General features: G+C 36.0%; 1 protein-coding gene, 1 long non-coding RNA gene and 1 pseudogene across 3 annotated transcripts; all 3 read left to right on the top strand.

Moving 5' to 3' along the window:
- The first annotated feature begins 6,749 nt into the window (after positions 1-6,749).
- On the top strand, positions 6,750-14,068 carry LOC146914998 (uncharacterized). Its single transcript, XR_015014455.1, has 3 exons — positions 6,750-7,466; positions 7,552-7,705; positions 13,721-14,068. It is a non-coding gene; the product is annotated as an uncharacterized LOC146914998 (long non-coding RNA).
- Positions 14,069-14,971: 903 nt separating this feature from the next.
- On the top strand, positions 14,972-17,466 carry LOC146914997 (eukaryotic translation initiation factor 3 subunit C-like; annotated as a pseudogene). The gene is made up of 2 exons (XR_015014454.1): positions 14,972-16,482; positions 17,327-17,466. The product of XR_015014454.1 is annotated as a eukaryotic translation initiation factor 3 subunit C-like (transcript).
- On the top strand, positions 17,403-21,298 carry LOC146914996 (disease resistance protein RGA2-like). Its single transcript, XM_085717586.1, has 2 exons — positions 17,403-20,791; positions 20,890-21,298. The coding sequence occupies exons 1-2, from the start codon at positions 17,476-17,478 to the stop codon at positions 20,988-20,990; spliced, it is 3,417 nt and encodes a 1,138-aa protein (XP_085573712.1). The 5' UTR covers positions 17,403-17,475; the 3' UTR covers positions 20,991-21,298.
- Positions 21,299-24,191: the final 2,893 nt, after the last annotated feature.

Genomic DNA, 24,191 nt, shown 5'->3' with positions numbered 1-24,191 from the left:
TAAGGTACCTACGCTTTTATTTTTTTATGCTCCGTTAGTTTAATTTCATTCCAATTATTTAAAAACGACAAAAACATGCAAATATTCAAAAAAATCACAAAAATATTTTCTTAAATAAAAATCACAAAAATATTTTCTTAAATAAACCTTGATCCTAAATCAAGCGACGTCTGTTTATTTTCATTTCTTAATGAAATTTCAAATCAATTCTAATTCTACTTTGAGTCTATTTTCTTTGAATATAAAAAATACAAACAAGCTTATTTCGCCACTTGGCTTTTCATTTTTAAAACTTTCTTTTCAAATTAATAAAAAACACACAACCAATCAAACGTCAGTTTTTTTTAACCACGAACTACGTGATTTTGATCCCTCATGGGTACGTAGGCAAAGGACACTCGTCCTTCCAAATCAATAAAATGTAGATAATTAGGTCCTCCTTTTTTTAATCACTTAAAATTCTTTTTTTCAAAATAAGCAAGTTATAGCACATTAATTAAATAAAACTAAAAGGTTCCCGTAGAGTACTACGGACATAAAGGGTGCTAACACCTTCCCTTTATATAACCAACCCCCGGACCCCCAATTTAAACAAATTTTTTCAAAGTCGTGAAATAAAAGTGAGTTAATAAGCTAATCAAATCTCCGAAAAATGACGCGACATAGCCTTAGCTAACTCTTTCTTCAGTGTCATCACCTCATGAGTCTTCTGCTCATCCTTTCCATCCAAAGTCATGATCAAGTTCTCAGCCTCATAGTATCTAGTCCTCCACTGATGCTTCTCTCGACTCTCCATAGCTAGATGCTCCTGATACATCTCCTGGGTAAGTGGTAGTAGAGGCAAAGGCATGGTAGGAATGGATGCAGACACATATCTCATGGAGGGGTAAGGCATGCCAATCTCCTCAGCTTGGTTTATCACCCACTGAGTATAAGCCTCATGAGCTACACCGGATCTCACACCCATATGCTTCACTTCTTTCTTCCGAAGCTTGGACCAAGCTTCCATGAAATCTTCTCTTATTCCTGTGGGAGCATTGGAATAGTGGAAGAAGTAGGGAGATGTAGCAAGATTGATGGGCTTTTCTTTCATTGGGAAGCCAAATTGTCGCAAGGCGAGCTCCGGGTTGTAGTTGATTCCACCCCGGGTACCAAGAAGAGGTACATTAAGAAACTTCCCACCACCAAAGATGATTTCCTTAACTCTAGAAGCGGGAGTGAGCCAAACCACTTCATTAGGAGTGAGAGCCATAATCCTCTGTGAAATAGACCAATTCTCCGGATTGTCGTGGAAAGACTTCGGAAGGTGCGAAATAAACCACCTATAGAGGAGAGGCACACAACAAAGAATGTATCCACGACCCTTGCCGGATCGATCGTGAATAGCATGGTATGTGTCAGCTAGCAAGGTAGGAACCGGATTCTTGGAGTGGAAGATCATAATAGCATTCATGTCCACGAAGTCATCAAGATTTGGAAAGAGAATAAGCCCATAGATGAGGAGTGCAAGAATAGCTTCAAGAGTGTCCTGACAAGTGGTGTTGAGGTTGGCTTTCTCAAGTAGATACTTCGAAGTGAACCCTCGGATGCGTGCCTTAGTGACAAGATTCTTGGAGACATCGGTGGTCTTAAGATAGAGATCTTTAGCAATAACCAATGGAGTAGGAGGATTCTCAAGTCCCGCGAAGGATACCCCATTAGCAATAGATAGACCCATCAAGCAAGAATAAGCCTCTAAAGTAGGCACCAACTGAAAGTCGGGAAAAGTGAAGCACTGATAGTCCCGATCATAGAATTGCACTAGAGTGTGCACAAGCTTCTCATCCACATTAGTCTGGAGAAGAGTAAGTAAAGCTCCGTAACGATGTCGGAAACCAGTCGGATCCTTGATCTTGAGTGCCAAATCTCTCAAACTAGCCAAATCCACTTCCTTGAACTTGTATGACTTAGTCTTCCCCATTCCTACAATGTTTACAAATTCAATTCGTCTAAGCCCTTCGATAAAATGCATGGAAAAAGTTTATGCATGTATGCATGTATGCATGAATGCATGATTATGTTCAAGTTCGGAGAAAACATGGTGGGTTGAAGTTCAAAGTCAGGGAGTCATGGGTGGACACGGTGTCCGGTGAAACTAGGGCTTTAGGATAATAGTAACCGGGTTCTAAAAAGGTTCCCAAGTTGCAACCTCTCCGACGTATATCATGGTGTCACGAGACAACACTCGCTCCGTGATTATTCGTAAGAAGGTCTAGCTTGAGTGTAGTATTGCGTGACGACTAAAATTCGAGACAACACTCGGTTTAGCCTCCGCACTACATCATAGAAAATGGCCATGGATGGGTTCATTTATCTACGGTTCATAGCGTCATAGAACAATTAGAAGTAAAGTGCCTAAACGCGACAACACGCGCCGACAACATCACCCCCAGAATGCCTCAACTATGTGGGATTGATCGCATAATCCAATACAGGAGGCAACCCCCGGAATGAATTGTCGATTATATCCCTCCTAAATCCTAAGTTCACTCAGCCCGGGTGCAGGACTTTTGATATTCTCACCCCACACGTTTGCAAGAATTTAAACATTTATTCACATAAGAAAACAAAAAGAAGCAAGTAAAAACGAAAGCGCAAGCGTGGAAATAAAGACTAGGCGTAACTCTCGAAAATTCCCCAGTGAAGTCGCCAGCTGTTTTATCTTGGTTTTCGGGTGTCAAACATTGATTACGTTTGAACCTTTTTAACCGGTGATATCTTAATTTTTCTTGGGAAGGGAAAAAGTAAGCAAAACCCTTTAGAATCGAGGTCCGGGAGTTGTTTTCGCTACGGGAAGGTGTTAGGCACCCATATCGACTATAGTATCCTATAGGAACCGTCTTTACTTCCTACGCGCGCGCTTTATTTTTAAATGCTATTGGAAAATGATATTTACACCTAAGAGTTTTCTAAGTCAAGAATTGGAGGGAGAAGAATGTGTTTGAATTTTTATTTTATTTGAATTGAAGGAATTTTGTTCCTTGCCTACGTACCCGTTTAAGGGATCAAATCCACCGTAGTTCTCTTCCAAAAAATATTTTGTTTTTGTTGGTTGATTTTAAGTTTGAAAATTGGAATTTTGAAGAATGAGAGAGAGAGAGGCCTCAAGGGCATAAGATTGTGAAATTGTGAGGTTTGATTAGTGATTTTTGGAAAAAAAAAACCAAGTATGATTAATTTTCATTGAAATTTGATTAAGAAAATGAAAGAAAGAATGCAATGGGGTTTCGATCCCAAGGTTTATTATGAAAATAGATTTGAGTGACATTGTTCATATTTTTTGGAAGATTGATTTTTCTAAGTGTAAACCCTAAGCATTCATCTAAACATTCAATCCTAAGCATACATCTAAACATGCATATTCTAGCCATACATCTAAAGTGAGGTGTGTGCATGTGTCGGTGCTTGTGTCGGTGTACATCATTAGAGTCCATTGTCCTTTACATCATGCTCTAGTTTACATTCTATGGTCTTGCAAGAATTGAAAGCATTAAGAAAATTACAAAATTCCTAAGCCTTTACATACTAAATCTTGGTAAAATTTAAAATGCAAGGAATAAAGTGAAGAAAGGGATGAAGTATGGAATGCTTTATGGAGTATGAAACATGAAATGAAATGGTTAGTGGCATAAGGAATAATAGAAATTGAAAATTATATGCAAGAGCAATACTACAAAAAACTTGGCAAAAGTTAATGAAATTTTTACCCTAAAAGTAGCTAAATTCACCTAAAATTTACCATGACATCAAGACAAATATGTGACCTATAATCCTCACATCATGCCAATTTTCTAGAGGTTTTATTACATTTAATGATATGAGAATCATAAGAACACATTCAAGTCAAGATTCATGGCATATCTAGGCATATTTGCATCATTCATTCATAAACCTAACTTGCAAACCAAGCAACTAAACACAAGACACACACATATAGTAAAAACACATTCAAACAGCAACAAGATCTTCACAAATCATATATCATGAATCAAAACATTCATCAAGAATTGGAATTGGGATCACACAATTTTCATAGGCTTTTTACAAAAAATTTCACAATTAGACACTAAAACACCATATTACTACCTCCGTCCCTAATTATAATACCCTTTTGAGAATTTTTTTTGTCCCTTTTTATAAGACCCTTTTGTTATTTCCAACTATATTAATTATTTCTTTACATACATGCCCCTATTTATTATACATCTTTTTCTTCAATCAGCAATAAATAACATGTTGAAAACATAAACCAACCCTCTCTCTTAAAGGATAAAATTGTAAAAACAATAGTAATTACAAACATATTTAATACAAATATCCACTATCTTAATTCCCGTTATTTTTTCAAAAGGGTCCTATAATTAGGGACGGAGGTAGTATTATTTTTTTATCAATTTCCCAACACAACAAATATCACAAAAGGACCACAAAAAAATAAAGAAACATGTATGAAATTTTTTATAGAATTTTTCAAGGATTTTTAGGCTCAAAAATGTACAAAACTTCACCAATTTTTAACAAAGATAGTAAAGAAATAGCAAAAAAATCCACCACACATACATTCCCTCAAATGTTTACACATAACAACATAACAAAAATGTTAAGAAAATGATCAAGAACACACAGAAGATTTTTTAGGAATTTTTTAAAGAATTTTTAAAGAGACAGGGGGTGTGAATATAAAGCAAACAGTATGAAAATAGCACAAAAATTAGCAAAAAACGTAGGGAGCTAACAACCTAACCCCAAGCCCAAAGGACCATGGATCCTGGGTCGCAGGGAAGCACAGGAGCCGTAGGATTGACCCAGGGACTCCAACCCTAAATCAAACGGTGGGACAGAGAAGATGAGACCGGTCTGGAGATGAACCAAACTGGTTCAGATGAACCGGTTTGGTTCACTCCCCCATAAAAGCAAGAAGACCGGTCCAAATTCATTTGTCCCTTGTGTTTCTCTCTCTTACTCTCATGTTCTATCGTTCTCTCTCTAAATCTTCCGATCATCTTCTCCGGCGGAATTGACCACCGCCGGCGATGACGGAACCCTAATTTCTTCGTCCTACACATCTTTCTACTCGTTTCCTTCCCCTGAACGCAAATCCACAATCAAAAATCACAAAAACAACGTAAAATGATGTAGATCTACTCTTAACTCTTCGGTTTAAATTCTTTTCAAACGATTTCAGTAAATCTCTAACTGAAGCACTTTTAATACCATAGATCTACATCATTTTCATGAAGAAACACATTTGTACGAAGGAAATTGTGAAAATAGAGAGGAGTTGACGAATTACCTCGTTGTAATTTGGAGATTTGAACGAAGAAACGATGGAAAAAGGATCCTGACGTTTTGCTTTCGCTTCTGGTAAGTGTTTTGGTTCAACCTCCGAAAATAAATCGGAGGTTCTTCGTCTTCTCACTCTTCGTCTTTTCCACAACCTTTCGAACTTTTCTGGTGTTTCTTGAGTCTGTGAAACTTCTGTGATGTTGAATTCGATGTGAATTGATGAATCTGATGGTGGATTTTGTGGTTTGGTTACGAAATTGGTTCGGTTTAGGGTTTGGATTTAAGGACGAAATTCTTCTTCCTCTTTTCCAGTTGGATTCTCTTCTTCGTTTTTTCACTTCGATCCTCTTCTTCTCTCCTCAAATCCTCTGTGATCGTGCTGGAATTCACCGTAACAATGGTGAATTCGCACTTGAATTGCAGAGGAGACAATTCGATGATGAAGATTCTTCAACGAATCACTGAGAATTGTCACCAATTTGTTGAACTTTGTCTCGAATTTTGATTCTGGAAATCTAGGGTTTTGAGTTATTCTTCATGTTCTTCGTGTTCTTGGAAAACGGTTACAGTTTTGATCTTTTGGGAGAAGAGAGAGAAATGATGAAGGTGTTTGTGATGATTTGGCACGTTATGATTGATTCTGGCACTGCATTGATGAACTGGCTCCTTTTATAGGCTGTCATGTGTCCCTGATAGCCAATGTGTGCTTGCCACCTGTCTGGACTTGTAACTAATTCGGCCTTTGCTGAATTTAGGACTTGAGGGCCTTTCTGCAATTGTTGAAAATTCATGGGCTATTCTGCAATTTGAAAAAGGACTGGACTGCAGATAACTAAAAAAGGACCAAAAATAAACTGGACAAAAAGGACTTAGTTGTAATTGACCTAAAATAAAAGTTTGACCTAAAAAAAATGAAAAGGGACTAAAGTGCAATTTTAAAAGTTTAAAGGACTGAAATGCAATTTTTGGGAACTTTTAGGATTAAAATGAAAAAATTAATAAAACTGAATTAAAAAACGTAATTTGGAAATAAACGTAAAGTGAAACCAATAAAAAACACAAAATTTACTAAAACGAACCAACTACTTAAATGAGGTACTTTAAAGTAACCTCTCTCTGTTGAAATTTTGTGTGAAATGACTAAAATGCCCCTAGGGGCTAAACTGACTCAAAACGACTCCAAATGCAATTTTTGAAATGGATTTTGACATGAGATTGAAACAAGGACTTATACAAATCAAATGAAAAGACACAAACAATTTTCAAGGACTAAAATGAATTTGAATGCAGGAAATGACTAAAATACCCTTCTATATGAATTTTGCAAGTAATATTGAAATAAAATGCAGAGAAAGATGTAATTGATCAGAGACAGTTCAAATGTCTTGAAATGCAAGAAAAGAAAAATTGAGTTAGTATTTTTAGGTCCAAAATTAGGGTATAACAAGCTGTAGGAGGAAATGAAGAGTTATTGAAGTCCATTGTTAACAACAGTAATCTTAAGTCACTTTACATATCCAAATTTGCCAGACTCAGGGAATTACCTGGTACGTTTGAACTCGGCACTCTTAGTGGCCTAGAATCTCTTACAATTGACCGTTGTAATGAAATGGAGTCATTATCAGAGCAGTTGCTGCAAGGTTTGACTTCTCTTCGAAATTTGTCAGTTTTTTCATGCTCTAGATTCAAATCCCTGTCTGACGGTATGAGATCACACCTAACTTGTCTTAAGACACTTTATATCAGCGACTGTCCACAGTTTGTTTTTCCACATAACATGAACGATCTAACTTCCCTATGGCAACTGTTTGTCTACGGGGGTGATGAAAAAATATTAGAAGGCTTAGAAGGCATCCCCTCACTACAAATTCTGTCTCTGAATAATTTCCCTTCTCTAACATCCTTGCCAGACTGTTTGGGTGCCATGACTTCTCTAACATCCTTACAAATTGATGGGTTTCCAAAGTTAAGTTCACTGCCAGACAACTTTCAGCAACTCCAAAACTTGCAATATTTACATATTGATGGTTGTCCTATGTTGGAGAAGAGATGCAAGAGAGGAATAGGTGAAGATTGGCATAAGATAGCTCACATTCCTCAATTTTATTTGCAATCTGATGCAGAACCACCAACATTTTGTGGTAATTTAATTTAATTTAATTTAACGAATCCCTTTAATTTATTCCTTTCTTTTTTTTTACTATATCAAATGAACAATGTGTGCAGCGAATATCATATCAGCATGGAAGAAGCAATTCTGGAACCGCCTTCAACTCAGTAACCTTGAATGGAGTTCTTTTGACTGGCTGGTTGAAAACGAGGATAAATATTAGTATAACGCTGTTGTCTTCATTCTTCATTCTTACGTGTTGTCGCACCGGTAATTTGTGTTTTTTTTTTTTAATTTGCAAATGAAACATTTTTTCTTTTTATGAAACAATGTAGAACCAACTATACCCTTTCAATTCATACTCTCTTCATCCCAAATCATAAGAAAAAAAATATTATTTCACACTTATTAAAAAAATTAAAACATAATAGTTTATAATATAGTTTCTTGTCTTATCTTTAGAATTAGTTTCATAGAAATATTTAAAATCAATTTTCATTGGTGATAGAGAAAATGAAAGGGAGGGCAAAAGGAATGCAATTTGCATTTAATTTCTCATTGGAAAATATGATTTTTTGAAAATTATTTTTTTTTCTTGTAATTTGGGACGGAGAAAGTATTTTTTAGTAGACTTGAATACACCTTTTGGTCCTCCTATTTAACAAACAAATAAAGATTTGATCTTCCTATTATTAAAATCAATTTTTTGGTAATTCAATTTTACTCTTTATAATTTTGGTTATCATTATATTTATGGTCATTTTTTTAATAATGTGACATATTCCTTTATAACGGTATCGCGTGATATGAATATTAAAGTGCGGTCTAATAAAGGTTGTCACGTCATAAATGTTAGGAAATACCTTCTGCATAATTGCAGAATTAATGTGTATATATTTACCTTCTGTGATAGTTTGATTCTATATTTATTTTCCTGTCAATGCACAATAAATCAGATCCCACTGATTGAGGATCATGGTTGTCATGCCTTAGGATTTGCTTAGTGTACCTATGTAAGATTGATATATATATATATATATATATATATATATATATATATATATATATATATATATATATATATATATATATATATATATATACGACCTACAGGTCTATGGAATAATACAGAACACACAAAATTCTATTCTAAATTGTCTTGTCATTTTCATATTCTATATTTCATGTTCATGCTGCTATCTTAAGATGGCATCAGAGCACGACCCGGGTACTGAAAAACCAACAGAAAGTTCACATCAGAAAGAATCAAACAACAACAACAGTAACAAATCAAATAAAAACAACAATTCTGATATGGATTCTTCAAATCCATATTACCTTCATCCTTCAGATCATCCTGGTCACTTGCTTGTCCCAACAAAATTGAATGGAACCAATTACTCATCGTGGAGCAGATCGATGGTCCATGCCCTCACAGGCAAAAACAAAGTGGGTTTTATCAATGGATCCGTCAAAGCACCATCAGAAGAAGATCAACCTACAGAATACGCTCTATGGAATCGGTGCAACATCATGATTTTATCATGGCTCACACATTCTGTAGAACCAGATTTGGCCAAGGGAGTCATTCATGCCAAGACTGCTTGTCAGGTTTGGGAAGATTTTAAAGATCAGTTTTCACAGAAAAATATTCCAGCAATATATCAGATTCAAAAATCATTGGCCTCCTTATCCCAAGGCACCATGTCAGCCTCAACCTATTTTACAAAAATCAAAGGTCTTTGGGATGAATTAGAAACATACCGCACTCTTCCTACGTGCAACCAGATGAAGGCACATGATGATCAAAGGGAAGAAGATCGCTTGATGCAATTTCTCATGGGCCTTAATGATTCTTACAGCACCGTTCACAACAATATTCTCATGATGTCACCTTTACCCAATGTTCGACAAGCGTACTCTCTAGTCATTCAAGAAGAGACGCAACGCCAAATGAGTTCTGAAACAACAGAGAATTTCTCCATTGCTGCTGCAATCCACAACCATCCAACCAACTTCTCCAACAAGCTTGTCAAAGGCAAGCATTGTGAGCACTGTAATAGAGAGGGTCACACTATTGACAATTGTCGAACTCTAAAGTTTCATTGCAATTTCTGCAATAAGAAAGGGCACACAGAGGATCGATGCAGGTTTAAAGCCGGAACATGGGGTTCCAACAACATAGGAAATCAAAGCAACAACGCTAACCAATCACAACAGCGACAACATGGACCTCGAAACGCTGCATCTAGATCTTTCCCTACTGCAAATGCAGCAGAATCTTCACAATCTGCACTTGAGTTGTCGACAGAGCAAATTCAACAACTTGCTCGTGCACTGACTATGATTTCTTCAAACAATGCTGCTGGTAATAACAACACTCATGCAAATGCAGCAGGTTTGTCTCTCTTCTCTAATGCCTCAATTAATTCTGTACTCACTAAACCTTGGATTTTGGACAGTGGAGCCACAAATCATATCACATCTGATCACACCATTCTCTTTAAAACAAAGTCTTCATCCATTCCTTTTGTCAATTTACCCACTGGCTCTTCCGCTCCAATCACGTCTGTTGGGGATATGACATTCAATTCCAATATAACCTTAAATGATGTTTTATGTGTTCCTTCATTCCGGTTGAACTTGATGTCAGCTAGCAAACTCACCACATCTCTAAATTGTTGTGTGATTTTATTTCCTGATTTCTGTGTATTGCAGGACTTGGCTACGGGGAAGATGATTGGCTCGGGTGAACAATGTGGTGGTCTCTATTACATGTCTCCATTACAAAGAACTCTTGTTTCTCATCAAGTTTCTCAGCCTTCAAACATATCTCGTCTCAAATTACTTTCTCCTTTATTGCCTACACATAACATTTCTTTTGAGAATAATTGTAATGTTTGCCCCATGGCCAAACAAACTAGACTTCCTTTTCCTTTAAGTTCTATATCAACTCATGCTCCATTTGATTTATTACATTGTGATATTTGGGGTCCTCACAAAGTTCCCACACATTCAGGGGCACGCTTTTTTTTAACTATTGTTGATGATTTTACAAGATGCACATGGTTGTTTCTTATGCAATACAAATCAGATTCACAAAACATTTTGAAATCCTTCATTAATTTTGCCCATACCCAATTTCAAGCAACTGTTAAAGCAATTAGAGTTGATAATGGTTCTGAATTCATGTCCATGAGAGATTTTTGTCAATCTCGAGGGATAGAACATCAATGAACTTGCGTTTACACTCCACAACAAAATGGAGTTGTGGAACGCAAACATCGTCATATTCTTGTTGTGGCACGAGCATTACTATTTCATTCACACCTACCACTTGAATTTTGGGGTGAATGTGTATTGACTGCCGTTTACCTTATAAATCGGTTGCCGTCTCCGTTACTATCCAACAAATCACCTTTTGAATTATTATACAACAAGCCACCGTCACTTAATCATTTAAGAGTGTTTGCTTGCTTATGTTATGCCACTATTGCACACCCTACACATAAATTTGATCCCCGTGCAAAAAGAGGTTTATTTGTTGGATATCCTACTGGACAAAAAGGTTACAAAATTTATGATCCTGAGACCAAGACCTTTTTTGTGAGTCGTGATGTTAGATTTTGTGAAACAGATTTCCCTTCCATTCCAATGGTATCTAAACCCACCTTGACTTCATCTCATCCTTCTTTTGAAGACATGGATGATTGGCCTATTCCCACACCATATCATCATCAACTACAACAAACTCATATACCTTCTACACATGAGCCCAATCCTCCTTCACAGCTGTCTACTGAAACATCTTCCGCTGCCTCACCTATAAATGAATCACACACTCCAGACCCTCAAACTTCTCCCATTCCTGAAGTTCGTCAATCCCTTCGTGATAAGAACCCCCCGATATGGCATAAAGACTACCACATGTTCGCAAAAGTCAACACATCTTCCTCGGAGCCAACGTCTAAGTCAGGTACTCGGTATCCTATATCTCATATTCACGCATCTCTTCTACACATTGTGCCTTTCTAGCTAACATTACAGCCCATAAAGAGCCTCAATCCTATGATCAAGCTGTTCATGATCCACAATGGCAGGCAGCAATGAATACAGAGTTAGAAGCTTTACAACAAAACAATACATGGAGCCTTGTACCTCTTCCTCCTGGTCATAAGCCCATCGGTTGCAAATGGTTATACAAAATAAAGTATAAATCTGACGGCACCATAGAGCGCTATAAGGCACGCCTTGTTGCTAAGGGATACACTCAGGTTGAAGGAATTGACTATCAAGAAACCTTTTCCCCGACTGCTAAAGTTACTACTCTTCGCTGTCTTCATACTGTTGCAGCTGCTCGTAATTGGTTCATACGCCAGTTAGATGTGCAAAACGCCTTTCTTCATGGTGATTTACATGAATTAGTTTACATGGAGCCTCCACCTGGTCTTCGCCGACAGGGGGAGAACGTTGTATGTCGGCTCAATAAGTCGCTTTACGACCTCAAACAAGCATCAAGAAATTGGTTCTCTACTTTCTCTGAAGCCATTCAAAAGGCTGGTTACCAACAATCAAAGGCCGACTACTCTCTCTTCATCAAACCTCAAGGTTCTTCATTCACAGCAGTTCTCCTTTATGTTGATGACATACTGCTCACAGGGAATGATCTTCAAGAAATGAAACGCCTTAAGGAATTTCTTCTCGAGCGCTTTCGTATCAAAGATCTTGGAGATTTGAAATATTTTTTGGGAATTGAATTCTCTCGTTCCAAGGAAGGTATCTTCATGTCTCAAAGAAAGTATGCTTTGGACATCTTGCAAGATTCGGGACAGATAGGTGCTCGCCCTGACAGATTTCCAATGGAACAAAATTTGAAACTTACTCCCACAGATGGAGTGGTACTAAATGATCCAACAAAATATAGAAGGCTTGTTGGTAGGCTAATCTATCTTACAGTCACTAAACCTGACATTGTATACTCTGTGCAAACATTGAGTCAATTCATGCAAGAACCTAGAAAACCTCATTGGGATGCTGCAATGAGAGTCCTCAGATATGTCAAAGGCACACCTGGACAAAGCATATTATTTTCGACTTCGAATGACCTTACCTTAAAGGCCTTTTGTGATTCAGATTGGGGAGGTTGTCATGCCACTAGAAGATCCGTTACAGGATTTTGCATTTTCCTTGGAAATTCTCTCATCTCATGGAAATCTAAGAAACAAGTTATTGTCTCTAGATCATCAGCAGAATCTGAATATAGAGCTATGGCTAATACATGTTTGGAGCTAACTTGGCTACGGTTCATATTACAAGATTTGAAAGTCCCACTGGCTGCACCAACACCATTATTCTGTGACAACCAGGCGGCTCTACACATTGCGGCGAATCCTGTATTTCATGAGCGTACAAAGCACATTGAAATAGACTGTCATATAGTACGGGAAAAACTGCAAGCTGGTATGATTAGTCCTTCTTACGTGCCAACACGATTCCAGTTAGCAGATGTGTTCACTAAAGCTTTGGGAAAAGATCAATTTGAGACATTGCGCAACAAGTTGGGACTTCATGACATTCACTCACCAACTTGAGGGGGAGTGTTAGGAAATACCTTCTGCATAATTGCAGAATTAATGTGTATATATTTACCTTCTGTGATAGTTTGATTCTATATTTATTTTCCTGTCAATGCACAATAAATCAGATCCCACTGATTGAGGATCATGGCTGTCATGCCTTAGGATTTGCTTAGTGTACCTATGTAAGTTTGATATATATATATATATATATATATATATATATATATATATATATATATATATATATATATATATATATATATATATATACATACGACCTACAGGTCTATGGAATAATACAGAACACACAAAATTCTATTCTAAATTGTCTTGTCATTTTCATATTCTATATTTCATGTTCATGTTGCTATCTTAAGAATAAATACATTAGTCACGTCAGTAAAACAGACCTAAAAATTAGTTTAGGGACACAAATTCACGAAGATAAAAGAAAGTAAAATTGGGGTCCATTAAATTGGTTTTTAAAATGACTAAATTTTTTTTTTTTTTTTTTAGAATAAGAGGATCAAAAGTAGATATAAGCCTTTTTTTTAATTATTTATTGGTCCAAAAATATGTTCTTATAAGCTAGTAATGATTTCTACCAAAAGGGATAGAGCCTGTATTGAATTGAAGTAGAAAAAAATTCTTTAATTAATAGGAAATTAGTGATTTCTACCTAAATCCAATTATTTTGATGTAGCAGAAGAAATTGTAGACTCATGGACATCTTTCTCAAGCTTCATCATCAGGATGTTCTTCACAACTACTTACTCACTCATTGGAAGGAATGAGTAATCGACTTTTTGATGCATTTGATTGTTTCTTTGTAGTTAACAATTTCCTTTATGTTTAGAATGAATAAGTATTGTTTTGTAAGGTTATTGATCAGTGATTTGGATGGGAGAGAACCAAGCTCTCGAAACTTAGTGAAACCATGTCTGTTTTCCATGTAATATTTCAATTATGCAGCAGTGTAAATGTTTGTATTCAATTTCTGTTTGAGGCCAATTTCTTTAGAGTTTCATCGATAAAATCGTTGTTATTCAGTGAATTTATCAATTTGTAGTAGCAAAGATATTTGCTTGCCCCCACGCATACGCAAGCAAATATTTTTACTAATATTGGTACATGATTCAGTGAGTTTGTACATGATTCTTCACTAATCATCTCAACTTATGTACTATGCATTATACTAATATTGGTTAGCCCATTTACACATCTATATATTTTTGGAGAGTACGTTATATGAATAATATTTTATAATTTATATAACTATCTCTCTTCAAAAGACGGCATTGTAACCTCACGGATGGAGAACAACTGAGTAGCTCACAATGTCTAATTTCACTGATAAAGAACACTGTCTGGAATCTCATTATAAAGCATTGAAATATTTTAGCCATTCCAAACTCTTCACAATTTTGGACAAAAAGGAAGGCGTATACTTGCCTTCACGTTTCTATGTATTATTTGTAGTTTAGAATCTTCGAGCAATTCCTTCATTTATGTTAAAACACTATTCCCAATCTTACATCTGTTGTTTAAATGGATGATAACTTATTTTGCTTCAATGCAAAAGCCAAGAAGTCTAATTTCAGGTCTACTGATAAACCAAGATTTTTTTTTCTGTGTGACAGTTGTTTGTTACAATTACAGGATTTCCAAAATCAAACAATGTTAGGTACTCTTTCGATACACCTTAGGTCTTCAATCTTGCCCTCACTATAAATTTGCATATCTGTTATGGTTAGTGACATAACTGCTGAAACTATAGGTTATATATTATATTCATTCTTTGGATGATAAAGAATAATCTAGTATACCTTATGAAACTTGTCTATTCAAAATAACATTTCTGATTTTTTTTCAAATTATTGGTAATCAAAAGTACACAAAAGCCATTTGGATATACCGACTGATATAGCAGGAAATTACCTGATTGCTTAGCAATTCTTCTCCATGACAATAAGCACGGAGTTATACGATGGCTTTAGATCCATTACTTTATACCCTCTCACACTGTAATGTTTTTCTCCTCAAAGATCCACCTACCTAGTACTGCTTACCCAATTGCTCCTTGTTCGTTGGCTCAATTCTTGAATAATGCTCTTCTGTTCCCATTGCTTCAGTGTCCTCTATATATATTTCCACGAGGAGTCAAAACATGGATTCTGGATAAGGACTTGTTTGCATAATCATATGATTAATTAGTAAAAAGTTTCATCCATTTCTTCTATACAATTGAAGAATGCCATGGATAATAATGACTGGGGAATGTTGCAAGAGAGCTTTGACAAGATCAACAAACAGCTTCAGAAATTCAGGTGTGTTTTCGAAAAGGTCCCTACACTTTACATCAGGTCTCTTGTAATGCTAGAAGATTACTTGGACATGGATTTTCCATTAAGGATGCTAAAAAGATGGAGCAGAAATTGAACAAGAATAATAAGCAGTATGAGGACTTGATTAACAAGTACAGGGAGAATCCTGAGAGTTACGGCGAGGACTCTGACAAAGAATATGAGAGCCATGATGATATTATCGATGCTGATCCATCGATCACATGGGACACTGTTAACAAGAAGTTCAAATGGCTTGTGGCCGTTAGGGGAAGGAAGAAAACTGGAAGGTTTGAACAATTTGATCACATCTTACCTACCAATCAAAATTGGCTAAAACACCTGCACAAGAGCTGCAAATTCTTTTTAGTGTGGTTTCTGCTCAGTTTGATGTTAATCCTCATTGGTGGGCATATGACTATAAATGTGTGGAAAAAAATGTGTGCAGAATATGTTGGTCGTTCTCGATATTCTTGTGCCGTATCCAAACATAAATGTTGATGACTCAGGAGCCAGATGAGAATGAAACTAAGAAAGGGGCCGACTATAACGAATCGATTCGTGCTTGGGGAAACTGAGTTGCTTTCTTAAAAAAAATTGATGCTGAGTCATTGTTGGGAGGCTCACACATGCAAATATATTGAGAGGCTCCAGGATGAGCCATTGTTGGGAGATTTCAAAGGCTCTTTAAAGGTTGCCTGATGAGGGGTGAACTCATTTACTACAAACCTCAAGAGGTTTATGATGCAATGAGGACATTGGTTGATCCGGAGAACAGCAGGACCTTAATGGATGGATTAGTGTTACTAATATACAAATATGGAGACGAAATAAAGCACTTGCAATGCTTTGTCATATACATCACCATTCTCATCATGATGAGTTCACTAAAGCCCGTGATCTGTTGCTTATGAGTCATTTGCAACAAAATGTTCACCACATGGACGATTTAACACGGATACATTTTAACAGGGCTATGTCACAATTAGGTCTATGTGCTTTTCGTGCTGGGCTGGTTTCTGACGCACATGACTGTCTGTCTGAACTTTATTCCGGTGGAAGGTTGAAAGAATTGCTCGTACAAGGAGTTGCACGAAATCGTTATCATGAAAAGACTCCAGCACAGGTACTAAATCCCATTTTTTTTCAAATGTATGTGCTTACAATATATAATTCTAATAGATCGGATGCTGCTTTAAAATCAATGTTGATCTGAATTGCAGTTTTGAACAGAAATTTGATTTTATTATTGGCTGCATATTGATCTGTAATTACATCTGATATGGATTACAATACATTATGTGTTTGAACACCTTGTTCCCTGTTATTTTATAGTTACAAGAAATCCAATTTAAGATCTTTATTCAGAAATTGAACTGTTGTGAATGTCTTTGTGTTAAAATTTAATTGCAGTTAAAACTGAAATATAAGGATTCATCGTAAGCTGGGCATAAAAGATACTTTGTGTGTAACATATACAAGCTGATCCTATGTATGGTTGAATTGTTGAAAAGATTACTTGAGGAATTAAGGATTTCAGCCTCACAACATAATATTCCAAAAAATTATGTTTATTATAATAAATATACTGCCCTTAAATATTGTAATAGACGCCAAGAAAGGATACCTATTATTTTGAGATAAAGATAAACAATAGTGCATGAAAGTAACATAATATATAAATTATACACTTGCCAACTTGATGCCACCCCACCATACTTGGACAGTGCTATATCCACTTGCACTTCAGGTACACTTGCCAACTTGAAATATTAAATAATTAGCATTACAATTATTTGGTATTGGATTCTCTCTGATGAACAAATGAACGGGCATGATGTTGTTTCATAAGATAAGTTTTCCAATTTTATTTTTTTCCCTTTCATTACCATGTACCTTCACAACTTGTTTTTTCCCACTCTATGTAGTTTTCCTCACTGTCATGTACTAATTTTGTTTTTCTTCTATAGCAGCCAATATTGACAAGTTGCAGAAGAACTACATCCACTGATTTAATAAATAATCTTTGAAAACAAATAACAACGCATATTCATCTTCCTAGAGCAAAGTCATCTCTAATCCAAACAACTTTGATTCATTTCTGTTCTCATATCTGAAAATGGCTGATGCTTTACTTGGAATCGTGATTCAAAACCTCGCATCTTTTGTACAAGAGGAGGTTGCTACCTATTTGGGTGTTGGAGAATTGACCCAAAGCCTATCTAGAAAGCTCACTTTAATCCGTGCTGTCCTAAAAGATGCTGAAAAGAAGCAAATAACAAACGATGCTGTCAAAGAGTGGCTACAGCAACTGCGTGATGCTGCTTATGTGCTTGATGATATATTGGACGAATGTTCGATAACCTTAAAAGCACATGGCGACAACAAGCGGATCACTCGTTTCCATCCTATGAAAATTTTGGCTCGTCGCAACATTGGAAAGAGGATGAAGGAGGTTGCTAAAAAGATCGATGATATTGCTGAAGAAAGGATGAAGTTTGGATTACAGGTGGGGGTCATGGAGCACCAACCAGAAGATGAAGAGTGGCGGCAAACTACCTCTGTCATCGCTGTATCCAAATTATATGGAAGAGACAAAGATAAGGAACAAATTGTTGAGTATCTTCTGAGGCATGCTAGCAACAGTGAAGATCTCTCTGTCTATTCCATTGTTGGCCACGGTGGATATGGAAAAACAACACTGGCTCAAATGGTCTTCAATGATGAAAGTGTAAAGAAACATTTTGACTTGAAAATATGGGTGTGTGTTTCTGGTGATATCAATGCGATGAAAGTTTTAGAGTCCATCATAGAAAACACCATTGGAAAAAATCCACATCTCTCGTCTTTAGAGTCAATGCAACAAAAGGTTCAAGAAATTTTGCAAAACAATAGGTATTTACTTGTTCTTGATGATGTGTGGACTGAAGACAGAGAGAAATGGAATAAGTTAAAGTCTTTGTTGCAAAATGGAAAGAAAGGTTCATCAATTTTGGTCACTACCAGACTTGACATTGTTGCATCCATCATGGGAACTTATCGTGATCATCATTTGGTAAGCTTATCTGATGATGACATCTGGTCTTTGTTCAAACAACAAGCTTTTGGAGAAAATAGAGAAGAGCGTGCAGAGCTTGTGGCAATAGGCAAAAAGTTAGTGAGAAAATGTGTGGGTTCACCTCTTGCTGCTAAAGTATTGGGTTGCAGTTTGTGCTTTACAAGCAACGAACATCAATGGATTTCTGTACTGGAAAGTGAGTTTTGGAATTTGCCTGAGGTTGATTCTATCATGTCTGCTTTGAGAATAAGCTACTTTAACTTGAAATTGTCATTGAGACCATGTTTTGCTTTCTGTGCTGTTTTTCCTAAGGGTTTTGAAATGGTTAAGGAAAATCTCATTCATCTTTGGATGGCTAATGGTCTTGTTACATCTAGAGGAAATTTACAGATGGAGCATGTCGGTGATGAGGTATGGAATCAATTGTGGCAAAGATCATTTTTTCAAGAAGTTAAATCTGATTTAGCAGGTAACATTACATTCCGAATGCATGATTTTATCCATGATTTAGCTCAGTCTATTATGGGAAAAGAATGTATTTCTTATGATGTTTCAGATTTGACTAATTTGTCAATTGGAGTTCACCATTTAAGTCTCTTTGATAAAAAACCAAATTTAAGTCTCTTTTTTCATAAATCAAAAGATGACCACATAATTCCCTTCCAAAAAGTTGATTCCTTGCGAACCTTTCTTGAGTATAAACCACCCTCCAAGAATTTAGATGTGATTCTGTCAAGCACCCCTCTTCGAGTTTTGCATACACGTTCAAATCAACTCTCATCATTGAAGAGTTTAGTGCATTTGAGGTACTTGGAAATTTATGAAAGTGACATCACAACCTTGCCTGGGTCTGTTTGTAAACTGCAGAAATTGCAAACACTAAAACTTGAACGTTGCCATTTTCTATCTAGTTTTCCCAAACAATTTACAAAATTGAAGGACCTTCGACATCTCATGATTAAAAATTGTCATTCATTGATATCAACTCCTTTTAGAATTGGGCAGTTAACTAGCCTGAAAACATTGACGATTTTCATTGTTGGTTCAAAAACTGGGTATGGTTTAGCACAGCTACACAACTTACAGTTAGGAGGCAAGCTACACATCAAAGGTCTTGAGAATGTGTCTAACGAAGAGGATGCGAGAGAAACTAATTTGATTAGCAAGAAGGACTTGGATCGTTTATATTTGTCATGGGGTAATGATACTAATTCACAAGTTGGCAGTGTTGATGCCGAGCGAGTACTGGAAGCTCTTGAGCCCCATTCCGGACTGAAGCATTTTGGGGTGAATGGTTATGGTGGAACAGATTTTCCACATTGGATGAGAAATGCTTCTATTCTAAAAGGCCTAGTTAGTATTATTCTCTATGACTGTAGAAACTGCAGGCAGCTTCCTCCATTTGGTAAATTACCATGTTTAACTACTCTTTTTGTATCTGGAATGAGAGATATAAAGTACATTGATGATGACTTGTATGAACCTGAGACTGAGAAAGCTTTTACATCACTGAAAAAATTGAGTTTGCATGACTTACCAAATTTAGAGAGGGTGCTGGAAGTTGAAGGAGTAGAGATGCTACCACAACTTTTAGAGTTAGATATAAAATATGCCCCCAAACTTACATTGACATCCCTTCTATCTGTTGAGTCACTTTCTGCTAGTGGAGGAAATGAAGAATTATTGAAGTCAATTTTTTACAACAATTGCAGTGAAGATGTAGCTGGTAACAATCTGAAGTCACTTTCTATATCAAAATTCGCCAAACTCAAGGAATTACCTGTTGAACTCGGTTCTCTTACTTCTTTAGAATCTCTTTATATTGAACGTTGCAATGACATGGAGTCATTTTCGGAGCACTTGTTGAAAGGTTTGAGTTCTCTTCAAAATTTGTCAGTTTTTTCATGCTCTGGATTCAAATCCCTGTCGGACGGTATGAGACACCTAACTTGTCTTGAGACACTACATATCTATAACTGTCCACAGTTAGTTTTTCCAGATAACATGAACAGTCTAACTTCCCTCCGTCAACTACGACTCATGGAGTGTAATGAAAACATACTAGATGGCATAGAAGGCATCCCCTCACTGCAAAAATTGAGTCTGTTCAATTTTCCATCTCTAAAATCCTTGCCGGACTGGTTGGGTGCCATGACTTCTCTTCAAGTATTAGCGATCTGTGACTTTCCAGAGTTAAGTTCACTACCAGACAACTTTCAGCAACTCCAAAACTTGGAAACGTTAAGTATTTTAGGTTGTCCTATATTGGAGAAGAGATGCAAGAGAGGAATAGGTGAAGATTGGCATAAGATAGCTCACATTCCTATATTGCCTTCTTCTGTAGAAACAACACCACCAACAAAATCAACAATTTGTGGTAATTTAATTTAATGAATCTCTTTAGTTTATTCCTTTCACTTTAATTTAATTATATGGTGTGATTTTAGACTTATATTGAACAATTAATGTGTGCAGAGAATATTATAACAACATGGAAGATAGCAAAGGCAGCATGGTATATATTGTGGAACTATACCCCCATGCAAAGTAGTGGGTTTGAGGATATGATTGATTGAACAACAACGATGATCAACTCAATAACCCAATTACCATAATAATATTTAAATTTCACTTTATTTATTTGTATCTTTGTTTATTCATTTATAACAATCACTTCATTTATCCCTTTCTAATTAAAGGAAATCCCCTGAAACACCCCTCCCCATATATAAAAGGAATAACTTCACTTTTTAGTGGAAAATGTTCATTGAATGCTATTGATTGGCCATATTATTGTATGGTTCAGTTATATTATTTGGATAGGAACATAAATTTCAACTATCTAATGAAGATTATGTGTCCTATATATTCTTGTGACTACAAATATTTGTTCTGCCTACACAAAATTGTTAAGTTCTGTTAATCTCTTTCTTGGGATTTTCTTTGAAAAAGATAATTAACTTCATTTGCTATTGATTAAAGATGTAGTTAGTTTATGTTCGAAAGAGAATATTATGACAATTTCTCCCAAAAAAAAGTTAGAAATTTTTAACAAAAACATTAATTAAATATGAATTTTTATGTTTTTGGTGCTAAACAATTCATATTAAATTCATGTATAGAAAAATGATTTATTTATGATATAGAAAAAGAGATTATAATAATTGAAAGAAAATAAATTAAATTTTTTTTTTGAAAGAAAGAGAAAGAAAATAAATTAATACATGGTAAAGAATATGTATAGAAAAAATTATCATTAATGATACATTTTTATTGTAAAACGACTTGAAATAAAACCAAACCATTTTATTAAAACGACTTATAATAAAATAAGGAGGATTATAGTTTATATATGCAGTTGCAATTAAATTTATCAATTGTATATTGGTTTCATCCTACTGGTACATCCTTATAAAATTGAGAGAGGAGATAAATTCATATATAGTTTCAGTGTACTTGTTCAAAAAAATATATATATAATTTCAGTGTAAATTTTTGTTACAGGGTCAATCAATCATTAAATTTTGTTAACTTTATTCATAACTTACTAAGCCATTTATTCGATTGTTTATAATTTACTGATGATGTTTACAAATTCGGCACTTCTATGGTGCAGTCAGGAAACTGACTTTTTTAGAAAAGTTATTTTGTTTAGTCAATGAGATAACTGTTGATGTCATGTCAGCTAGTGTACTAATGGTGGAATATTGTAAGTCTAAACTTTTCCTTATTACAAATCAGCCCTCATAGAAAATATTAATTACTTTTGATTTATTAACTTATTTTATTTATTTGTTATGTAGAAACTCTTCAATCATTTTTAAATTACAATTTCACTTTCCTCTTTTCTCGTCTTCATCTTTCCTCGTATCGTCCTTCTTCATACAAACATGAATTCACACAAAAGTGAAAATTCAATTTCCTTCGTGTTGCTTTCGTTCGTGTTCATCATATCTTCCAATTAATATGTCGAACGAAAAATCACTAACCCATATTCATCGATTTGATTAAGTAAGACGATTTTAGGGTATGAGAATGTGAATTTTGGAGAAGATGAATTTTGGAGAGAAAGAGATTTGATTAAGCAGATGAATTTTGGAAAGAAACAGTTTTAGGGTTTGAGAATGTGAATTTTGGAGAAGATGAATTTTGATTAGACAAGACGGTATGGTTGGTGTTGGAGCAGATGAATTTTGGAGAGAAAGGGATGAACAAAATTGATATGCAAAAATAGATGATAGGGATAATGAAAGTCAAAAAGTTTTACCCAATTTTGATGCATAAAATTTATGATTTACAAAATAAAATAATAATAAAAATGTTTAATTTTGATTTAATCAAGGACTCAATTGCAATAAGTAAAGATATAATGACACACCTTATTAGCAAATGTGCAATACACCATATAATCTAACGTGACCTGGGTTAAAAAACCAATTTTATATGAAAAAGTTAGAGAGAGAGGCTCTGCCTTCTTTCTAGGTTTTTCTTCCAGCTATGTTTCGCCCCTCCATTCTATTGGAGAACACCCCCCTCCGCAATGGAGGTTTGTTTCCCCTCTGCAATAGAGGCTTCCCCCTTCCTTGTGAAAGCTCGCTTTGTTACTTGCTACCACCCTATTCCCACCACCATCCAGATCCCAGTCTAGTTACCACATCACCACCATCACCCCTCTTGTTGTCACCGACCCAGATCTACAAGACCCTTTCATCAACAACATCATTGGGAAGCCCTCTCTATTGCTCTCGGTACCCACTAAGAAGCTCAGTTTTGTGTTTTAACTATCCAGTTGAGGTACCGATCCAGAATGCCATGCTCTCTGTCTCGATCGAACGCCCTCCACCGGAGCCGCCACCGCATATGAAACAGATCTCATGCTTTGGTTCCCTGGACCTGCTACCACCATCTACTCAACAGCTGATTTGGGATCCTCACCCATCGTTGATGCTCAGCCTTGTACGGCCTCCCTGCAAACCGCCAGATAAAAGTGGCAAGCTTTATGTTTTTTCTCTAGTGTTTGGGACTCTCTCTGGTTATGTGCAAGTTTTTTGGTGTATTAGGGGCTTCCAAGGTGTCACAGTTAAAATAGCACATTATGTGTTTGTTGGAATGCCACAACAAAGCTGGGTCATTTGGAAAACTAAGGTTCGATAAGTTCCTTATTGTAACACCCATACTAGACGTATCTAGAAAGTCTAGCACGTGCGTTGAATTTAGTACTGGATACATTAAAATATACAACATAAAATACTACGAATGAATATTATTTACAACAACATGCGTTCGTACAAAGATATACAACTCAACTTTTCCTAAAGTATAATAAATACATCCTTGAAATCCTTGTCATCCTGCTGCGGTACGAACGATCACTTGTTGAAACATCCATCCGGCTTCAAGCTTGCATTCCTACTTGCATATCTGAAACAAATAAGGATTGGGATGAGACATAATGTCTCAGTGAGTTCCCCTAAATCCTAGGCTATAGGCAACCTCAAGGGGAAACCTACGGTCACCACGTGTCTATATTACAACCTGACGGTTGATTATACGTGTGTGGGGACTTGCATACTTAGACGGTAGTGCATACTAGAGCCGTCATATTTTCATCTTACTTGTTATAGGTTTCACATCCTATACGTGTCATGGCGGTTGAGGGGAACCTAGAACCGCATTGCCAAGAATATGCTCTACGTATCAAGGCCTAAACATATCATAATCATGGCACGATGCTAAACCGGACGATTAGGGGAAACCTAAGATCGTCTCCGGTATCA

The sequence above is a fragment of the Medicago sativa genome, chromosome 6 (genome assembly GCF_051527215.1).
Source record: "Medicago sativa cultivar Bolivia chromosome 6, Bolivia_mono, whole genome shotgun sequence".
NCBI classification, from domain to species: domain Eukaryota; kingdom Viridiplantae; phylum Streptophyta; class Magnoliopsida; order Fabales; family Fabaceae; genus Medicago; species Medicago sativa.
Note: the sequence above shows the minus strand (reverse complement) of the source record. Positions and strands in the feature narration are given on the sequence as shown.